The sequence below is a fragment of the Natator depressus genome, chromosome 2 (genome assembly GCF_965152275.1).
Source record: "Natator depressus isolate rNatDep1 chromosome 2, rNatDep2.hap1, whole genome shotgun sequence".
Lineage (NCBI taxonomy): Eukaryota > Metazoa > Chordata > Testudines > Cheloniidae > Natator > Natator depressus.
The window spans coordinates 163,597,280-163,616,826 of NC_134235.1; the positions used below are offsets into that span (position 1 = coordinate 163,597,280).

Here is a 19,547-nt window from a genome sequence, read left to right on the forward strand (position 1 = left end):
ACAATCTGACACAGAGAAATCGATCATGGAAATACCTACCAGAAATCTCATAAGAGAAGGTGTATTTTTTCTTTAAAATCCTCTGTTGTCTTGGATTCAAAATCCAAAGGTGCTAACATGCATACCATTTCTGTGTGATTCATAAATTCAGTGACTCTGTCAACATTAACATATGAATTGACCTTTTCTTGGAACAGATTTTTTTTCTTTAATTAAAAAAAAAAATTCTTCAAAGACTAGACTTTGCAAACTTCCAGAGTGCAGCATTTCAAAGATTGGGAAAACGTCCTCTGAGACAGAACCCAGTACACTGGAACTCAATTAGATTTTGACCTTCTTCAACCATAAAGGATTGGGAGAGAAACATTGTTTGCTACTTGCTTCAATTAAATTGGGTCCCGAGAGAGACAGATGAAGAGATTCAAAGAAGAGAAATGTAGTTAACAGAATTGCATTCAACCATCAGTCTGAAATAAATCTTATTTACTTTATTCACCCACTACATTAATACAATATTCCACACTTTACTCAGAAAACTGACATTTAATTAAGTTTTCAGGATTTAACATTTTGAAAAGAGCAAGAATAAGTTTTCAAAGTGGGAACCCTGAGTTCTAAATTCGTTCAAAAGCATCATGGTCCAAAAATACACCTGCCAATGTGAGAATCAAAAACCCTTTTGGGTCGGCTTGAAAAGCCTAAGGCACAAGCATAACACTTTAAAATGACATCCTGCTACAGCATGGCATTAAAGCAGGGACACAAGAACACAGATAGCCTCTGATTAGATCCTTTTATCTCAAAGTGTACAATTTGATTTTCACATCAATTATACCACAGAAATACCTTTCTACCAAATCACAGTGTTCCAAAATTTCAACTATCAGATAATAGAGCCCAAATGAAAGCGATATCAACTCCTGGGCACAGGGTTCCCAGAGAGCTTGTTTATAAAAAAAAGAGCTAAGAGCTTCTCCTCTTCCCCCCACTCCAAGAAGTTCTGATCTTTCTCTAGCCACAGAATATGAGGATGGATGAAAGAGGCTGAGGTTTTGTTCATTAAATGTTAATTTCTGTCTCAGATTTACAGGCAGGTGACCCTATTGAAGGCTGTGGCACAGCCCTGTCTGAAGAATCTGAAATAGACTGAAAATGTTATTGATCAATGCCTGTAAACTTATCTCATGTACTTCCAATATGTCCTGGGCTACAAACCCAGTCTGACCTTCTCTTAGAACGTTAAAAAGTAACATAAAAAAGCTAACAAAACAGATTATTAACGATGCTCTAGAATCCCTAAAGAAATAACCTACAGGTGTTAGGGAGAACTCATTGTCAAGTGTGATTCATGAAACCTTGTTAAATGTACTTAATATAACCGCACTAATACCCCCTTTGACAAAAAGCCCTTATGGAATATAGTGCTTCTTTTATACAATAAAAAAGGCTAATTTAGCTTGTCATAACACAGAACTGAATTATTACAGAAGTCAAAGTGCTCTCATTTGAGTTATTAAATACAAATATTATATGATAGCATGGCTGTTCCTAATATCCATTGGGTTGGCTTCCCTTCTCATGTAATAATTATGGATATTTAATGTGACTGTGATCAAATGAACAGAGGGCTACCTCCCCACCCCCTCCAGCAAAAAACTTCTGAAATGTCACTCTTTATACAATCAGCCCTTTTACTGTGTTACAGATTTCCATTAATTAGGCCAACTGTTTTATTACAAAATTCCAGTTCAGTAAAGGAGAGTACATTTTTTTTGGCCGTATGTGTGTATAACCACCACTCTTTCTACTAAGAACTGGTAGCTCTGTTTTTTGGTCTATAAATTGCAAATTTTGCCTTCCCTTTCAGTTTGGCAGTAACCAGGTGAAAAGTTGTATTGACTGTAAAATGTTTTGCTGGATGGTGAACTGCACTGAGCCTAGACTGGCAGATGGTGATGATGATTGGTGGAAGATTCTTGTGCACAATAAGACGTTTCCTGCTGCTGAGTAGCAAAATTAATAAATACCTGCAAGACACAACAGAGGAGGGCTTATGGGATAGCAAGACATGAGCTAGAACTTTGTCTCTTTTTGTGACTTTTTCAGGCCACTTTTATTAAGATGCTTTCTAAAGCAAATCAGTAAAAGTCTGTGTTCAAAACTGATTCAGAGTTACATTTGATCTAGAGCAGTTTGCAAACAAATTGCACCTCTACATCTTCAAGTCAAATAAAAATAATGATAAAATAAGTTCAAATTTTATATGGTTATCCACATTCCTTGGGAACACTGGATTTTGCTTGTATTGAATAAACAAATCAATATTTTTAAATATTAGGGAGGGGCCTGATCCTGCTTCCATCCACTTGAATGGCAAAACTCCCATTGACTTCAGTGGTGCAGGATCTACGCCCAGATATTTAAAGCTAAAATTTATGTTGAGTAACCTTCTGAACGCTGTGGATTGATGTGGCCAAACATCCATTTGAATTCCAAATGCCTGTTGTATTCAGTTGTGTCCCCTGCTCGTTTCCTTTTCACCTACATTCATGTGAAAGGGTTTTTTGATCACTCGGATATTTGAGGGATGACAGTTCTTCATTCCCATAACAATATTCACATGGAAGCAAAGGAATTCATTCAAGAGGAAGTATATTTGTTATTCAGTAGTCACTATTATCCTGTTTAAAAGTTTCACTTATTCAGGCCGGGTGCAAAAACAGTACCATGTGACTGAGGTGAGCACTCACTCACCATAAATAATGAAGAGTAAACAAGCTTGAGTGAACAGTCAAGGAACAACCCATAGGCTATTTGTTTGGATAAATTGCTCACTGAATAATTAAAGCAGCAGGAGCTGATAGATTCATACAAATCAAAGTCTGTTCATGAATGATTTGCACTTGGAAAAAAGAGCTAATCTCACAGCAAATATTATACATAATTAATGTTCTGACTAGCTTAGCTTCTCAGCGTTTTCAGAAGATACGTGAGAAGTTATATCCTTAGATGCCACAGGCACCCAGGAATGTCAGGATCATCACTATATTATACATGATGTAAACCCAGGATTTCATAGGCATAAGCAGGGAACCCTTCTATCTGTGTGTTTCTAATGTGCCTGTTGCCGTGCTACATAGGTTGCAAATGCAAGTAAACTGCATGACATTTGCTTGAGAAGGAAAGATCCCAACCACTTGCACTAAGGAAGAAAAGCTTTTAGTTATAAGGTTATCGTGGGTTATGAATCGCACTAGGACAGCTCTAGATAAACTATATACTGCAATATTCTACTGCATACTTAATTCAAGTGGCACAGCATATTCAGAAAAAGAGAGGCAACACAGAGGAGGAGGAACATACCTGCTCTAAAGTGGTTTCATTAATGGAATAATGTTTGATTTGCAGCAGAACTTTGTGGTTCTCTAAAACTTTGAAGAGCTCTGGTAAGCGGCCGCATCCGTACGGTGCACGATACTCCTGGAGATTAAGGTGCTGTTCCTTCAAACAAACATAAGTAAATGCTAGTGAATATTCTGATAGAGTTATATTTATTTTCAACTGACCCGGTTTCAATATGAGCCTCAGCTGAAAAATAGGATTCTGTAAGAATCCGCTAGATCTTGATTGTAACATTGTAAAAGGCACAACGTAGTGTGGTTCAGAAAAGATCTTTCAGTTTCCACAAAGCTATCACAATGGACCTGAAAGACAGCGGGCTGTTTGTAGCTGCGGGGATGTATTTTTCTTATCAATTTTAAAGTTAGAGAGGGCTTCAAACCAAACCCATTGATTCAGACACTTTGGGGAATGGGAAACATTTCAGAAGCCACATTGAAATCAGCATGTCACAGCCGGTATCTACAATGGCCAAACCAAAACCTCAAATAGAACCCTACCCTGACACTCCGGGTGCTAGAAACCGATATGCAGACCAAAATTCTACAGCTTGGGACCATCTACTTTTATAGAATACATTTTCAGAGACAGAGTTCTATATTACACCTATAAAGGATCAATTTTGCATGTGAAAATATATGTTTTAATCTACTGAGTTTGATATTTATGCCTGAACACACATTTTGGGGATGTGACAGATGGCTGTGGTATATTTGAAAGCATTACCCTTTTATGATGTGTTCATATCATACAATATATGCAAATCCAGGACACTTTTATGGATACAGGGAACAACACACCAGTTGACTTTTCCTCTGTGACCTTGGAAAACAGAGGTGCTTCAGAGCACTGGACTATAGCCATCTTATTGCAGACATTGGCAAGATTAGAGAAAGTAGAATAAAGTTTACTTTTATTAACTAGTGGGTACCACATCTATTTTATATAAACACACACAAACCAACTAATCCTGGGTTACCATTAGAGTTTATTATGAACACAGCTAAGAGCAAAAATGTGTGATTTCTACATCAGCAATATTATTTAACCAAATAGCCAAGTGCCTGTGAAACTGAAAATCTCACTACATCTATGGGCTTGTACACCTCATTAGATTAAGATATCGCACCTGTTTATCTGAACGGATGGACTAAAGAAAAGAAAGAAAAATGAAAGGAGGAGTTCAAATGTCTTGAGAGAAAATGTCTAAAATATTATATAACTGGATCTCGTGGTTGGGATGCCCATTTCCTTGCATTAGTTCAGCCTCAGAAGAATTCCCCTATTTTAATTCCGAGCCCCCTATTTTAATTCAGGCAACCTGCTGGGAAAGGAGAACAAAGTTGTAGCACAACATTTCAGTCAACTATTAAATATATACTTGAGAGCTTTTCTGGTGATGACATGTATAAATAGTAATTGCCATTCAACAATCAAGAGTTATCACACAATGATATCTGAAACACTACGTCATATCCTTATGCTTAAAATAGAAGGCATCGGAGGCATTTTAGATGTCAGTGTGTGGTAGCTGTGGGTAAATGTTGACTTCCTAATGCAATAAGATCACCTGACTTCCATTTTCTAGGTACTGGATTGACTGGGTGAGGACAAACTAAAATATGGTGTTGCTGATGTATTAACTCCAAAATTACTTCCATTCACTTCAGTGGACATAGGATCAGGCCCTGCGTGCATGTACTGGAAATTCTGACTCTGTAAATACCAAAAATAAGAAAAGGGAAGTGCAGCTCATGAACCAATCACATTTGCTTATGCTGCCGAAATGGCCCTACTCTGCATCTGAGGTTAATCTGCACCATACTGTGGGTGACAATTTAACAGTTATGCACATATCAATTAAAACGAGTAGCCATATTGATCAGGAAAGAATGAGAAACCAGCTAATTTATTCAACTTTACCTTTCGTTAATGGTCTCAAGAACCTATCCTTGGCAACTGCTATAAACAGAGAATTTCAGGCGTACCTTAAACTGTGTTCCTGGAAAATGTAGCTGCAGATAGTCCAAAATAGCACCGTGGTTACTTGTTTCTTTGTTAAGCCAAACCTTGACTGAATAGCCATCTCCAAACCTGAAAGCATTGAGCAGAGACACAGATGTACATGTTCTTTTCCATAAAGATGAAAAGAATGCTCAGCTAAATTGATTGTCACACAATGTTATCAAGTAACAGCGTGGAAGCCTATTGTATTACCACCACTGGGATTTTAATATTATATTATCATCAACACACACTGATAACCACAAGGAAGAGACAATGTCACTGATACTCATAGTGCCACAAAACTGTTATTTGTAAAAGGAGGACATGTCTTAATGACTACACAGCTTTGAACAGTCAGTGGAGGATAGCATTTGTTGCCAGAACCACATACAGAAAAGGAAGAGTAGGAGGTGTATTTTTCCTAATGGGAGAGAGAAAGTATTAAACTGTAGGTGATCACAATACATTGCATTTAGTGAGACCTTGCCATGGAGGAGCTCAAATGTTTTACAAACATGGGTATTATCTGTATTTTACAGAAGTAGAAAGTAAGGCATAGAGTTGTTAAGTGCTTTGTCAATGTTCATACTACAAATCAGCAACATTTAGGCACACAACCCAAGTCTCCTGATTCCTAGTTTCCTACTTTAACTACTTGTTAACACTATTAAATCTCATGGGATAATGTAGATAATTTATTTTCCTCTCTCTGGACACATTTCATAATATGTAGGTAAGTCAAGTTTTGAAAACCTAACTAAAGTTTTGAAAACCTAACTATTCTTTCTAGCATATAGTGCAGATGGTTAATTTTATACATAAAATAGACACATTATAAGTGATGAAAGTCACCTCTATAGCATTCTACATTTGCTCATGATCATTTTCAACTACAGGTGTACGTGTAAGTGCTTTTCCTGCTCTGAAACAAAGTCCACATGCTATATAGATTCAAAATCTCACCCTCCTTTCCTAGGATTTGGCTATAAAATAACACACCACACACAATTTAATATCATTCAGTATAAACTTTCTGCCCCACTTACCTGTTCCAAGGGTTCCTATCTCAGTATTGTTTTGCCTATACCCTAAATCCTCTCTTACAAGCAAACCACTCCCACCTGCTTCACTTACATCTGGGTGAGGTAATGAGTTGTTGTCTAAGTGAGTCAGCTGAATCCACTTTCTCTCATTAAGCTCAAGGCTTGTTACCAGAGTTGGGTGTTTCAGACAAACTCTGCTATAACACCATGGCTACAGAGTGCTACATGGAAGGTCTGTTATTCACTGTTGAATTAGGAACATCAGAACACTCCTTTCATATGTTGTACATTTTTAAGTGTTTCTGGAATGTTCATAAAGGGCCTGAAGTATGTGGCACATTTATCAAGTGACCAATGCATTTCCAGACTATGCCACCCACTACTGCACAGCACTAGTGGAATTTCTGCGGCTCACGAGAAGTCTACCACATGGTAGAGAAATAATTACCAGGCTATATTAGCCAAATGGCTGTTCTTCTGAGGCCTGGTGGTGGGAAGGGTTCCTTATTTCACAATGTCCCTGCAGAAATATCCAGTTTCCAGTACACAACTCATGACACATGCTGAGTTCTTGGATTTATCATATATAGCGCAAATTATCATCATCATCATCAAAACAGTGGTAGATGGAATAGTATACAGTTTACTCCCGTTTACCTGAAACCCTATTATCCAATCTTCCACATTATCCAAATCCCTTCCTCGTCCCCCAGTGTGGTGCATTTCTCATGCTGGGGGACAAGGAAGAGATTTGAATAAAGTGGAGGTTTGGGTAACAGAGCAGAGGCTCCTGGCCAGAACAGTGAGGAGGAGTGGGGAAAAGGCCCTGATATGGGCAAGGCCATCTCGCTGCTGAATGGCTCCTGTGGCAGTGCAGAGAGCCCTCTGCAGCCCCACTGTCATGGGAACGAGTGAGCTTGGCCATGACAGTAGAGCTGCAGAGGGCTCCTTGTGCTGCTGCACCTTGTGTCAGCAGGGATTGGGTGTCACTGGCCCCATAGCAACTGGGGAGCCCTTTGCAGCACCACTGTCACAGGAATGAGTGAGCAGGGCAGAGCAGAGAAACCCAGCCTGGGTTACAAGGAGAAGGACAAGCTCTTGTCCATGGGGGAGGCCTCCCCACTGCTGAATGGCTCCTGCCCTCTTGATTATTCAAAATCCCAAAACCCATGTCCCCCATGCCAGTCAGATAATCTGGAGTAAACTGTACATTATACATTTCCTTCTTCAAGTTTAGAAAAATATGTCTATAGGCACACATTGCACAGGTTGAACACAACCAAAGGTACAAATAGAAAAGGACTGCCCATAGATATAATCACCCGAAACCCTCAGCTCAACCTCTCCTCAATAGTCTGAGAAAGAAAAGAAGTAAAGATAAGATGCTAAAGCACAAACCTCGGATTCAGGAGATGTTTTCCCAGTTTCATCACAGATTGTCTGCGTTCCTTTGACCCATTTACTTTATAAAACACGTGGATTATAATAATGGCTGTGAGATTTGCATTGAGCCAGATCCTTAGCTGGTGTAAAGCCATGTACCTGTGACTACCTGACATGTAACACCAGATGAAGACCTAGCCAATTATTTCAAAAGTTTAGATCCATAGAGCAAAGTATTATTTTCATGTATCTTATTAGACTGAAGAATCTTATTGTGGGATTGGTTGGTACAAAGGCTACGTAGCAAAGCTGTGTTGCAGCACCCTAAAATATGAGTGCGATGACTTGTTTAAAAAGATATAGACAGCACCCCAACACTGCATGTGTTTTGTTTCATTTTTCCGATTGCATTTGGACCCAAACATTTAAATGGCATTGGAAAAGGAAACATGCCATTATTTAGCTTTGTTCAAATGCGACACTACCCAATCTGTGCTGTTGATTTCCAAACATCCTTTGACTAGCATGAAGTAACATGTGAACAACATGATCACAGGAGAAGGATGCGGAATGCTGTGGAATCCAGAGCAGTGGCTGGCTGGTTTCAATGATTTACAAACACATAATAGACTTGTAATTAAATCTTTTATATGCATATCATCATCCCTGCAGAAATGACAAAGAAAATGCAACAAAGATGGATAGTGTTAACAAGGGTATTCAATGTAGATGGAAGCCAAGCGAAGGTAACCTTTTACGAGAGAGCATTGATTCTGATCAGTCTTCTGGTGCCTGTACACAGAGGTCCTGTGGAATTACAGTCAGAAAAATGCTGTTTTATGGAGATGTTCAGCTGTCTCATAAAATGAAAATGTTGCATGCAGTGAAGTTTCCAATGAAAATAAATAAAAATTCTGATTAGCACGGACAGAAATCTCTGTGGCTTAATGTAATTCTTAATCCTGAATAGCATAAATACCAACATGGGTACAAATAAAAAGCTTTCAAAAATGGGAAATGTTTCTGGCTAGTCAAATTATGCATCTCCTATACCTTGAATTCTGCAGAAGTTTCTGTACAGGGTACTGAGATCATCTACAACATCTCCCCCCTTCCTGTAATCAGCCAGCAAATTGCTCTCTGTAGTCAACTGAGGCAATGGAAATTGAACTGACCATTTTTTCCTCTAAATGTTTTCCTCTCTGACCCAACTGATACAATTAATGCAGAAACCCAAAGTGGAATTACACAGACCACCACATTCTGGTTTGATTAGCAATGCTAGGAGCAAACCTTTAATACCAAAAAGTTCAAGACCTGAGGAGGAAAACATAATCGTTAAAGCAGCATCAGTTGAACCAGCGCACCTGTTCAGCAGCCATCTGTTGCCCTATCTATGGCGCTGCTCAGCAAAGGTGTTTTCCATTGCTATAAGCATGCACCATCACATCAATTTAATGCTGCCTTCATTTGTTTTTAATCTCGCTCTTTTCCAACCAGGCTATTTGTTCAATTTGGACTCTGACCAAACCCAAAGGAACTGCTCATGGAAGTAAAGTTACTCATTGAGTGTCTACATGATTGGACCATTATTTTGTAAATACCAACTATATTATGGAGCTGGTTCCCAGCCCTGCTCTGTTCCCTTTGTGCCACACAGGCAGTGTAAAGGGAATGGAGGCTGTCTCCTCTAACCGGGGATTCTCCAGTGGATGCAAAGCCATTAATGCTATCTCTTATGCCACCTTCTCAAAAGCCCAGTGCAGGGGCCTGGAGGGAGTCGAAGAGAAGTGGCTGGATGCCAACATCTTCCTGCTACACTCAGTTGGCAGATGTGCTAGCTGAGTGTGGTCACCAATTTACAGAAGTATGTGGGTGCTCCTGTAACCTGCACCAAGAATTGGCAGAGTATCAGACAGCTACAGCAAGGAGCTCCCTGAATTCCAACACCACCCCTCCCACCAAGTTTGCTAAATGTAATTTCAGTGAAGCAGCATATCTGGGCCTGTATCTTAATTCCTGATGACTAGCCCGAGCTGCTAATCATCTAGATATATCTCACTATTTAAAACACACATTTCCTTGATGTTGTTCTTTCTAGTTCTGTTGTCTCCGCCCGGAAATATGCATCATTAAATTAGCACTGTCTGAAAATTTGCTTGTGAAAAAATAATGTGCACACTTTATCATTTAGTATAAAACTAGCTTGACTGATCTCTTCTATTGCTTCATATAATATCAACAGATTACTCAAAGAATGACATTATATCAGACAATAAAATCAAAGCATTATTAGAATTTAATGTCTGGAAGAGAGACCATAAGCCATATCCTTCAGAACATCGGCCATACTTCAAGAATAAGAAACAACACACTACTGCAATGTTTAACTCTTTACTTTACTTCACATTCCTTTCCATACATCGGATGCAATTTTTTCTTCCCTTAAATGAATAGTCATCATGGGTGCAAGTTGCCTGACTTCAATTAGCACTACTCACATAAACAAAGGATCAGGCCCTCTATTGGGAGGCCCTCTATGTGACTCTTCACACAATGCACGGTAAAACTGTAGAACTCATTGCCAGGGGATGTTGAAGGCAAAAAGTATAACTGGGTTAAAAAATAACGAGATAATTTCATGGAGGAAAGGTCCATCCCTGGCTATTAGCCAGGGTGCTCAGGGACACAACCCCATACTTAATGTTCTTAAACCTCTGACTTCTGGAAGCTGCAACTGGATGACAGAGGTGGATCACTGAATAATTGCTCTGTTCTGTTCATTTCCTCTGTCATAAATATAAAGGGAAGGGTAAACATCTTTAAATCCCTCCTGGCCAGAGGAAAAACCCTTTCACCTATAAAGGGTTAAGAAGCTAAGATAACCTCACTGGCATCTGACCAAAATGACCAATGAGGAAACAAGATACTTTCAAAACTGGAGGTGGTGGGGGGGAACAAAGGGTTCTCTCTGTGTGTTGCTTTTGCCAGGAATGCAGGTCAGAACTCCTGTGAAGAGTTAATAAGCAATCTAGTTAGAGATGCGTTAGATTCGGTTTTGTTTAAATGGATGAAAAAATAAGTTGTGCTGAATGGAATGTATATTCCTGGTTTTGTGTCTTTTTGTAACTTAATGTTTAGCCTAGAGGGATTCTCTATGTTTTGAATCTGATTACCCTGTAAGGTATTTACCATCCTGATTTTACAGAGGTGATTCTTTTACTTTTTCTTTAATTAAAATTCTTCTTTTAAGAAGCTGATTGCTTTTTCATTGTTCTTAAGATCCAAGGGTTTGGGTCTGTGTTCACCTATGCAAATTGGTGAGGATTTTTATCAAGCCTTCCCCAGGAAAGGGGCTGTAGGGCTTGGGGGGATTTTAGGGGGAAAGACATTTCCAAGCAGGCTCTTTCCCTGTTATATTTGTTAGACGCTTGGTGGTGGCAGCAATAAGGCCCAGGGACAAAAGGTAAAATAGTTTGTACTTGGGGAAGTTTTAACCTAAGCTGGTAAAAATAAGCTTAGGGGGTTTTTCATGCAGGTCCACACATTTGTACCCTAGAGTTCAGAGTGGGGAAGGAACCTTGACACCCTCTGAGGCATCTGGCATTGGCCACTGCCAGATAACAGGATACTGGGCTAGATGGATCATTGATCTGGCCCAGCATGACTGTTTTACGTAATAAAATTTACAAACAAATACAAATGTATTTGAAAAGAGAAAAAAATTGAGATAAATGTATCTATTAAAAATTAAAACTGAACTGATGAAACTTTCACTTTCTTAAAAAAAACCTTAACAAATTCAAAACTGGTACCAACTTCTATATGCCATTTCCTTATATGGTTATTCGAAGTGGAACAACCTCAGTGTTGCTGAACAAATACAAAATCATAAGTAGATTATATAGCAATTTTTAATATATAAAATCTCCTTCCCATAAGCTATTCATCAGTTATTTCTTTTCGTAATTATCTGTTTTCTTAAGTAACAACAGGAATGTAAAAACAGACAGATTGACACATAATACACAGGTATGGGCCATATATAGTGTATTGGACATATAGTTCATAAGACATGTCCATGTATACACACTCAGAACCTAGATTTTTCAAAACCTAGTCTCACAAGTCCATATTTAGGTCGCTAAATAGGTGGCATGTGTTTTTTTTTAAATGCTTTGCTCCCAGCAACTCCCACCACAGTCAACATGAGATGTTGGGCACTCGACACTTATGGGTTTAAGATCCTAAATGTAGGCACCTATTTTTAAAATCTTGATTATTTTATATACAGTATACTCCTAATTATCCAAATAGCAGGGTGGGCATGGATCTTATTCTGATAATTGAGATTTCAGATAATCAAGATGGCAGAAGCTATTCAGTAGAGGGATGGCCTCCCCTGAGCCTGGGGGCTCGTCCCCTCCTCTTCCTCCTCCTTGCAGTCCTGGCTGGGGGTTTCTACTCTGCCCATGCTCACTCACTCCCATCAATCCCTGCAGGCGCAAGGTGTGGGGCACAGTAGAGACTCCAGACCAAGACTCTGCATGGAGGACAAGGAAGGGTTTTGGATAATAGGGTTTTGGATAAAGGGAAGCATACTGTATACCAAAATCTTGATAACTGTATTCACATACGCATGTATACATACATTTTGTGTGTGAGTTTACGTACGTACACCCACACCCATCCCCTGGGCTTGATTCACCACTGTGATACTCTGGTCTTCCACTGGTGGAGTAATGAAGTGGTGGTTCAGACCCTATATATTACAGACCGGGCTAGTAGCACAACCTGCTGAGGTTGCCTGATACTGCTCATTGTAAGATCTTGTTTTCAGTTGCTTGTAACTTTGCCAACCTTTAACCATTTGGGCTGAAATTTTTCATGCTTTGTGCTGGCCTCAGACTGAATTTGTTTTGGGGAAATTTCAGCTAAAATGGTTTTGGCCAATGTCAAGAATAAGGCTAGATCAAAATATGTTGTTTTACTCAGGTTGAGAGAGTCTGGCAAATTTTTATAGAAAAGTTGGAAAAGTTGTAGTGCCCCAGATTTGGAGCAGGGACTTGAAATTTGTCAGGGGGTGTCCTTTGTGTCTAGATGTACTTTTTGCTCTCCCCATGAAGAGCCACCTAATTTGGCCAAGTTATAAGCCTGTGAAAAACCGCAGAGTGCACATACTCAGTAGAAACTTAGATTTTAGCCATTAAATACCCCAAAGACTCTGTCCGTGTTGGACATGTTCCAGCCCTGGGCTGAGCAGAATGTTCCCTGCGATTACAGATTTGGGCTGCCACCAGCTATGCAGGTCTAGTCACTTGAGCAGAGAGTCTCACTCCTGTGGCCTCAAGTAGTGTGGAGAAGGAAGCTGCCTGATTGGAATGCAGAAGGGACAAGAGCCAGATGTGTGTTGGGGGAGGGTCACGGGGGGAGTAGATTACGAGAAGGAACTTGTAGGGGTGGAGACAGGACTGGAGGATGGCAGAGGGAAATTGGGAGTGGCTGAGGAAGGAGGTTGGATTGGGACCTGGAAAGAAAAACAGGTGGAGGGATGACTGGAAGCCAGTAGGTCAGAGAAGACTGTGTTTAGATGAGGAAGCAGGGGAAGACTGGGATTGTCTGGAGGAAAAGACTGGATCTGAGACCTAGTGGGGCAGCGGACTGAAGTGAGGGAAACAGATATGAACAGGAGCCACAATGAGGGGGGAGTACTGGTAATCTTGACAGAGAGGCTGGAAGAAGGAGCTAGGCAAGAGAAGCACAAATTTGATAAGGAGCTTCTGGAAGCCAGAAGGAATGGGAATATTGGCTGGGAGACATAACTGAGGGTAGAATGAGACCGATCAGATGAAAAGAGTGGACTATGATTGTTTCGGTAAGGGTTGTCTGGAGGGATCAGATTAGGACTTGCTGGGCAAGAAGCCCGGGACTAAGAAGAGAAGCCTGAGGAGTTGAGTTTGGAACTGGAGAGGCAAGGAGAATGGGACTGGGATGAGGAGTCAAGGGCAGGGAAGAGCTAGGACTGGGACAGGGACAGATAGTATCAGATGGGACAGAAGAGATCATGGTTGGGGAGAATGAACACAAGAGTCTGTGCCCATTAGAGAACACTCCCCTCCAGAGCCTGGAATGGAAACCAAGATTCCCAAGCCTCATAATTTCTCAGCTGTCAGCAAATGTCTATGACACCCACTGGCAAAGTGTCCCATTCCGTCTAGTGCTGGTCTACATAGAGGATGGCAGCTACTACTGCTATCAACTATTTCATTAGCTCACATGGAAGTCTGTACAGTGGATTTAAAGGTTCCAAACCTACTGATGACCTATGTGGATATCAATCTGATGTCAGATGATGGAATTTCTGTTTTCTTCAGTTAGCTTTTTTTTAAAAAAACCCTAGGATATTACACACACAAAATTATTAAAACATCATCATTAAGGTTGCAAGGCCAAGCACACAAAAGTCAGGAAATGTTAGAAATAAGGGTGCCTATGCAACCTTAATAGGGCCCTCTTTTGCAAATGCATTATACTAAAGTCTTTAACAGGACCCGTGCCTCATTCAGTGCTCAGGCAACTTTAATTCAGGCATTTCCTAACTTTCTTGTGCTTGAGTTTGCAACTTAATCATGTTATTTTAATGTAAGGTTTGGTGTTTAATATGTATAAATATAAATAGATAGGGCTCATTCCCAGACTTCAAATGTTTGGGAATTTTTAAAGATACATAATATTTGTAATGAAAAATGTACCTTTTCAGGGAGTGCTAGCTGGACTCCACAGAAAGCTGCTTTCAACCTTAATTCTTAATTGGGAATATATTGAGATAAATATATATATGCCTACACACTCAGTGACAATAACCAGTTTGTCGAATGAAAAAAAAATATTTTGATTTTTCAAGATAATAGGTATAAAAATTGCATTATTCCATGTCATTAATGGCATGTTTTATGATTTCTAATAAACACATCATGACTTTATTACCTAATAAATCCCGGGATCCTCCAGTATTGTAACTCTGTTTCCACTCAGCACTGGAATATTCATGAGATTTTTAAATTCAAACCTCTCCTTTCACTCTAAGAAATCCACAAATGTGTTAGAAAGAAAGACGAAAATCTTCCCCATCAACCTAATTTTTTAAATGGTAAAGTGTAACCAGTTTGGCAACACATTTTCACTTCAGCTCTGCCATAACAAATGGATTAGTTGTTGGGTAATTTAATCAGTTGGCTTGCTGATATTATTTGTGCACAGACTTGATGTGCATCCAGCGCTTGAGAAATGGGGTATGGGTATTTCATCTATGAGAAATCTGTCCAGATGGACCCAGAATGAAGGAAGATATTCAAAATACTGTTCCTAGGGGATTGGCCAGCTGTATCGAACATAAAAATGCTTCTGTGCAATTTCTTGAAAAACATAAAATATCATGGAGAATGCTGGGGAGAGAGCAGAAATGTAATCAATTCACAATTTAGAGTGACTTATTTGGCAGGAGTCAACTGAAATTAGGTTTTAGCAGCCACGTCTACTAAAGCATGTAGCTCCTGCAAGCCATATCTAGAAATGAGTTTCTAGCTCACCTCTAAGCTCACTCTTTCCAAGTAACAAAGCCTTTCTGGATTATTCAGAAATTTAGCAGCTGCAATAAGAGATCTTCTAAAGGAACTGGACAAAAACTTTAATAGTGGGAAGGAGTCTGAGATATTTTAAATCTCTGTCAACATAGACAAATATAGTCTTACAAATGGCCCCGAATCTGAACAGGAGATGGACTACCTGCAAGCGTAACTCGGACCTTGGATGAACAGTGAACGTATCGGCTGAGAATGGGGAAGAATGAAAACAGGAAAAGAGACTAGGGCAAATAGGGAAAGCAGTAAAACAGCAGTAGAAATTATTTGAGTCTAGAAATAACCTCTTCTCAGTGTGGAGTTTGAGTTGCTATATTTATGTATGGGTAAAACCCCAAGACATAATAATACTATGGTAAATAAACTAAAAATATGTCTCCTACTGGGTTCTCCTATTATCCAGCATTGCCTCGTTTTAGTATATTAAAATAAGGTTCCAAGAAGTGTTACAAAATTATGCTGGTCACGTATGGCTTTTAAATTGAAATGAACCAATGACATTAAGGTTTGGTTCAGATGCTGACACACTATTCAGTCAGATTTATTTGTTTCACTCAACTGTCAGTTGGACCACTATAGCTACACGTGATTTGAGAATATTTATTGTGTAAATCTTTCTAGAAAGATTTACACAGGTAAATAATTGGTTAAAAACAAATTGTAAATATAAAAATATGCATAGCATCAGTAGAACCAACATAAAATACCTTTGTTAATGTTAAATGATAAACTAATTTTATTTAATGGAATTAAATGTTAATGAAAGCCTTTGACAAGGCCCCTCATCAAAGGCTCTTAAGCAAAGTAAGCAGTCATGGGATAAGAGTAACTTATAGTAACTGATTAAAAGATAGGAAACAAAGGGTAGCATTAAATGCTCAGTTTTCAAAGTGGAGATAGGTAAATAGCGGGGTGCCCAAAGGATCTGTACTGGGACCATCACTGTTCAATATATTCATAAATGATCTGGAAAAAGTGGTAAAGAGTGAGGTGGCAAAATTTGCAGATGATACAAAATTACTCAAGACAGTTAAGTCCAAAGCAGCATGTGAAGAGTTAAAAAGAGATCTCACAAAACTGGGTGACTGGGCAACAAAATGGCAGATGAAATTCAGTGTTGATAAATGCAAAGTAATGCACGCTGGAAAACATAAGCCCAACTATACATATAAAATGATGGGGTCTAAATTAGCTGTTACCACTCAAGAATGAGACCTTGGAAAAAAGCTGACAGATGTTAGGAACCATTAGGAAAAGGATAGATAATAAGGCAGAAAATATCATAATGCAACTTTATAAAATCCATGGTACTCCCACACCTTGAATAATGCATGCAGTTCAGGTCGTCCCCACTCAGAAAAGACATATTAGAATTAGAAAAGACGCAGAGAAGGACAACAAAAAATATTAGGAGTATAGTACAGCCTCTATATGAGGAGATATTAGAAAGACTGGGACTGTTCATATTAGAAAAGAGACAAGGGGGGATATGATAGATGTCTATAAAATCATGAATGGTGTGGAGAAAGCGAATAAGGAAGTGTTATTTACCCATTCACATAACACAAGAACCAGGGGTCATCAATGAAGTTAATAGGCAGCAGGTTTAAAACAAACATAAGGAAGTTTTTCTTCACACAATGCACAGTTGACCTGTGGAACTCATTACCAGGGTGTGTTGTGAAGGCCAAAAGTATAAATAGGTTCAAAAAAGTATTAGATAAATTCATGGAGGATAAGTCCATCACAAGATATTAGCCAAGATAGTAATCCCATGTTCTAGGTGTTCCTAAGCCTCTGGCTGTCAGAAGCTGGGACTCAATGAGAGGGGATGGATTACTCAGTATATTGACCTGTTCTGTTCATTCCCTCTGAAGCATCTGGCACTGTCCACTGTCAGAAGACAGGATACTGGGCTGGATGGCCATTTTTATGTTCTAACATACAATTAATATGGTTTACATGAATTTCCTTTCAGCAGAATTCTTGCTTAAAAATAAACTATAAATAAAAAAGTGTCACCTGTGTAACCAACATACACAAAAATCATTGTTAATTTAAAATTTATGTGGTTTACATGAATTTCCTTTCAGCATAATCAATCAGCAAGCAAATCAATTAATATTATGACTAAACACAATACACACTCTACCACTCAAATAGAATGGGATTCCTCACCTCCGTTACAAACACGTTTTCACTTTCAGGATACAACCACACACAATGCACTTATCAAATTCCTCAAAGTAACACTCAAGCATACAATCTTTACTCCAGTCTTAGCGTGACAACAACAGCAGCCTTTTCAAGGTAAGGCATAATCTATCAATAGCATACATTAATCATGCGGAAGTCAAAGTTAAGGTTAAGGTTGTGCATTTCAGTTGGAAGTGGAAGGGGAATTTTGTTGTAGACGGGAGAAAGGCTGCAGTTGCGTTTGGGCAGTAGAACAGGTTAAATCAAGTTCCTCTAGTTGTTAATGTTGCCTTAAGTGATTGTATTGAGTTTTACTGACTCTCTTCACTTGAGTCACCTTAACTGAAAGTTAACTTTGTGTGTACATGTGTGTGCGTGTGTGTAAGGGGTGGGGTTACTTTTTTCCTTTTTTTTTGTTTCTGTTTGTATGAAGTGTTACAGTGCTGGTGGACACTGCGTTGACAGGATATAGAAGAAACAGGGACACTAAAGGGTGTTGAGTAAGTGGGCATGGGGATGTGGGTAGGCTTCAAGGCCGCAGGAATTGGTGAGTGAAGCAGGCAGTAGGTAGCCTGGGTGGTTGGTAAGGGTAGTACATTGAGGAGGGAAGTAGTGTTTGGCAGCTGGGCATTTAGGATGCCAGGAAAACAGGAGGTGCATTGCATTTCAAGTGGTAAGGTTTCAATGGGATTAGTAAGGCTGAAAGGGGGGCAGAGGAGGAGGCTGGGAAGAGGAGGGAGTAATGAATGAACTATAAGAGAAGTGGGGGGGGGGCAGGGTGAGGGAAGGTAAGGAGGGTTCCAGAGGTTGGCTGTGAATATCTGAGGTGGGCGAGCATAGCAGTGGTGTTGAGCAGGGAGTAAGAAAAAACTGCACCAGCTAAATTTCAACGCAGAATGGTCTGAATTGATTTCTCTGGGAAAGTTAGTAACTATTTTTTCCACCAAAATGTAATAGTCCTCTGCAGAATAATTGTGGTATATATTTGGAAACTAAACTCAATCAATCAATCAACCAATCAGTGAGCTGTGAAATAGAGAGGCACTTCACGCCAGCACACCGTATCTGGTCTGTGGGGACCTGGGATGTTAGCGAGGTGACCATGCAGTGGAATAAAGAAACCTGGAATCAGGAGCTGGCAAGGGATATCTGTATGGGTTGGAGCTTGGAAACCGAGGAGGGAGGCTGGACAGCGAGAAAGCAGTGAATGGAAGTTCATGGAGGATACTGAAATTCTCATCGGCTTCCCTTCGGGTATATCCCAAGTGTTAAGATGGAGAAGGGGAACAACTTCTATTGCATTTAATTTTTACTTTGCCCATCATATCATTTTACTGGATGCTTGTGTGTGAGGTTCTAAGTTAATGGTGATGGCAGTGGCTTAGCTACACGAAGCTAAAGACAAAAGTGAGACTGTTGGAGCCAATTTTCTGATCCGGATGATTGTCATAAATATAAAGGGAAGGGTAACCACCTTTCTTTATACAGTGCTATAAAATTCCTCCTGGCCAGAGGCAACATCCTGTTACCTGTAAAGGGTTAAGAAGCTCAGCTAACCTGGCTGACACCTGACCCAAAGGACCAATAAGGGGACAAGATACTTTCAAATCTTGGATCGGGGGGGAAGAGGGGAGAGGAGAAGGCTTTTTTGGTGCTCTTTGTTTACGTGGTTGTTCTCTCTTGGGACTGAGAGAGACCAGACAGAAATCCATCTCCTCCAACCCATCCTAATCCAAGTCTCCAATATTGCAACCAGTATAGGTAAGCCAGGCAAGGCGGATTAGTTTATCTTTTGTTTTATGTGAATTTTCCCTGTGTTAAGAGGGAGGTTTATTCCTGTTTTCTGTAACTTTAAGGTTTTGCCCAGAGGGGGATCCTC

General features: G+C 39.6%; 1 protein-coding gene across 1 annotated transcript in view; it reads right to left on the reverse strand.

Annotated features, from left to right (window-relative positions):
• Positions 1 to 664: 664 nt before the first annotated feature.
• The window catches only part of ABCA13 (ATP binding cassette subfamily A member 13), a 291,776-nt gene continuing 272,893 nt past the window's right edge, over positions 665 to 19,547 (reverse strand). Inside the window, exons 60-62 of the mRNA XM_074945249.1 lie at positions 5,388 to 5,493; positions 3,364 to 3,501; positions 665 to 2,027 (exon numbers count right to left, since the gene is read on the reverse strand). Of these exons, the coding sequence (XP_074801350.1) occupies positions 1,938 to 2,027; positions 3,364 to 3,501; positions 5,388 to 5,493 (334 nt within the window). The 3' untranslated portion in view covers positions 665 to 1,937. The remainder of the gene's footprint in view (positions 2,028 to 3,363; positions 3,502 to 5,387; positions 5,494 to 19,547) is intronic.